This window comes from Arachis ipaensis, chromosome B06, assembly GCF_000816755.2.
Source record: "Arachis ipaensis cultivar K30076 chromosome B06, Araip1.1, whole genome shotgun sequence".
Taxonomy (NCBI): Eukaryota; Viridiplantae; Streptophyta; class Magnoliopsida; order Fabales; family Fabaceae; genus Arachis; species Arachis ipaensis.
Window position 1 is genome coordinate 12,930,460 of NC_029790.2, and position 845 is coordinate 12,931,304.

Genomic DNA, 845 nt, shown 5'->3' on the forward strand with positions numbered 1-845 from the left:
TCAATGATAAAGACAAGCTCTCTGATAAGATTGATTCGGATGATAAGGAGAAGATAGAGGGCACGCTGAAGGATGTTCTTGAATGGTTGGATGATAACCAAAACGCAGAAAAACAAGAGTTTGAAGAGAAGCTGAAGGAGGTTGAGGCAGTGTGTAATCCTGTTATCAAGGAGGTGTATGAAAAGAGTGGTGGTAGTAGCTCCTCTGGCTTCGATGATGAAGAATCAGCTGATGAACTATAGAGACTAACAGCTAAACAGCCACGTTATTTTTTGTTGTCATTAATTCTTTGTTTACTTAGTTACTATAGAATATATCATAGGTGAAGTCTCTGGTGGTTTGAATATTAATGGCTAAAAATGGCTAAGAGTTGACCTTCAAATAAAATAATGACACCGTAGATTTGGTTTCACAATTTTTCAATAGTCTAAAGGGTGGTTAAGAGTGTGCAATAATTACTAGGAAATTATCATGTGGATAGAATCGTCATTTGAAGTTACTTTATGTATTGTTGGATCTTGGACAAAAATATTATTGGGTCATTATACAAAATAAAATCAAAACTGCACAAGCATGAGGTCTAATAATTTTTTTTGGCACAATTATAAAATAAAGTTTATTTCTTCAATAATTTATTCCTTAGTTTATTTGTATTTCTCTAAAAAGTAACCGTAAAAAATATTATAATGCCCTAAAAATTTTATTAAGGGAACAAAATTAATATTTTTTTACAAGATATATTTGTAAGATTTATTTTTTATATTTGTTTAAAAAATTGTTGGATTGTAGAGTGTTCGGTTTTTTTTAATAATTATACAAAAAAATAATAATGAATTAATATAAAT

The 845-nt window shown here is 29.3% G+C and overlaps 1 protein-coding gene across 1 annotated transcript in view; it reads left to right on the plus strand.

Moving 5' to 3' along the window:
* Window positions 1-415, plus strand: part of LOC107646505 (luminal-binding protein 5) — a 3,814-nt gene extending 3,399 nt beyond the window's left edge. Inside the window, exon 7 of the mRNA XM_016350687.2 lies at window positions 3-415. Coding sequence (XP_016206173.1) covers window positions 3-242 — 240 coding nt within the window. The 3' untranslated portion in view covers window positions 243-415. The remainder of the gene's footprint in view (window positions 1-2) is intronic.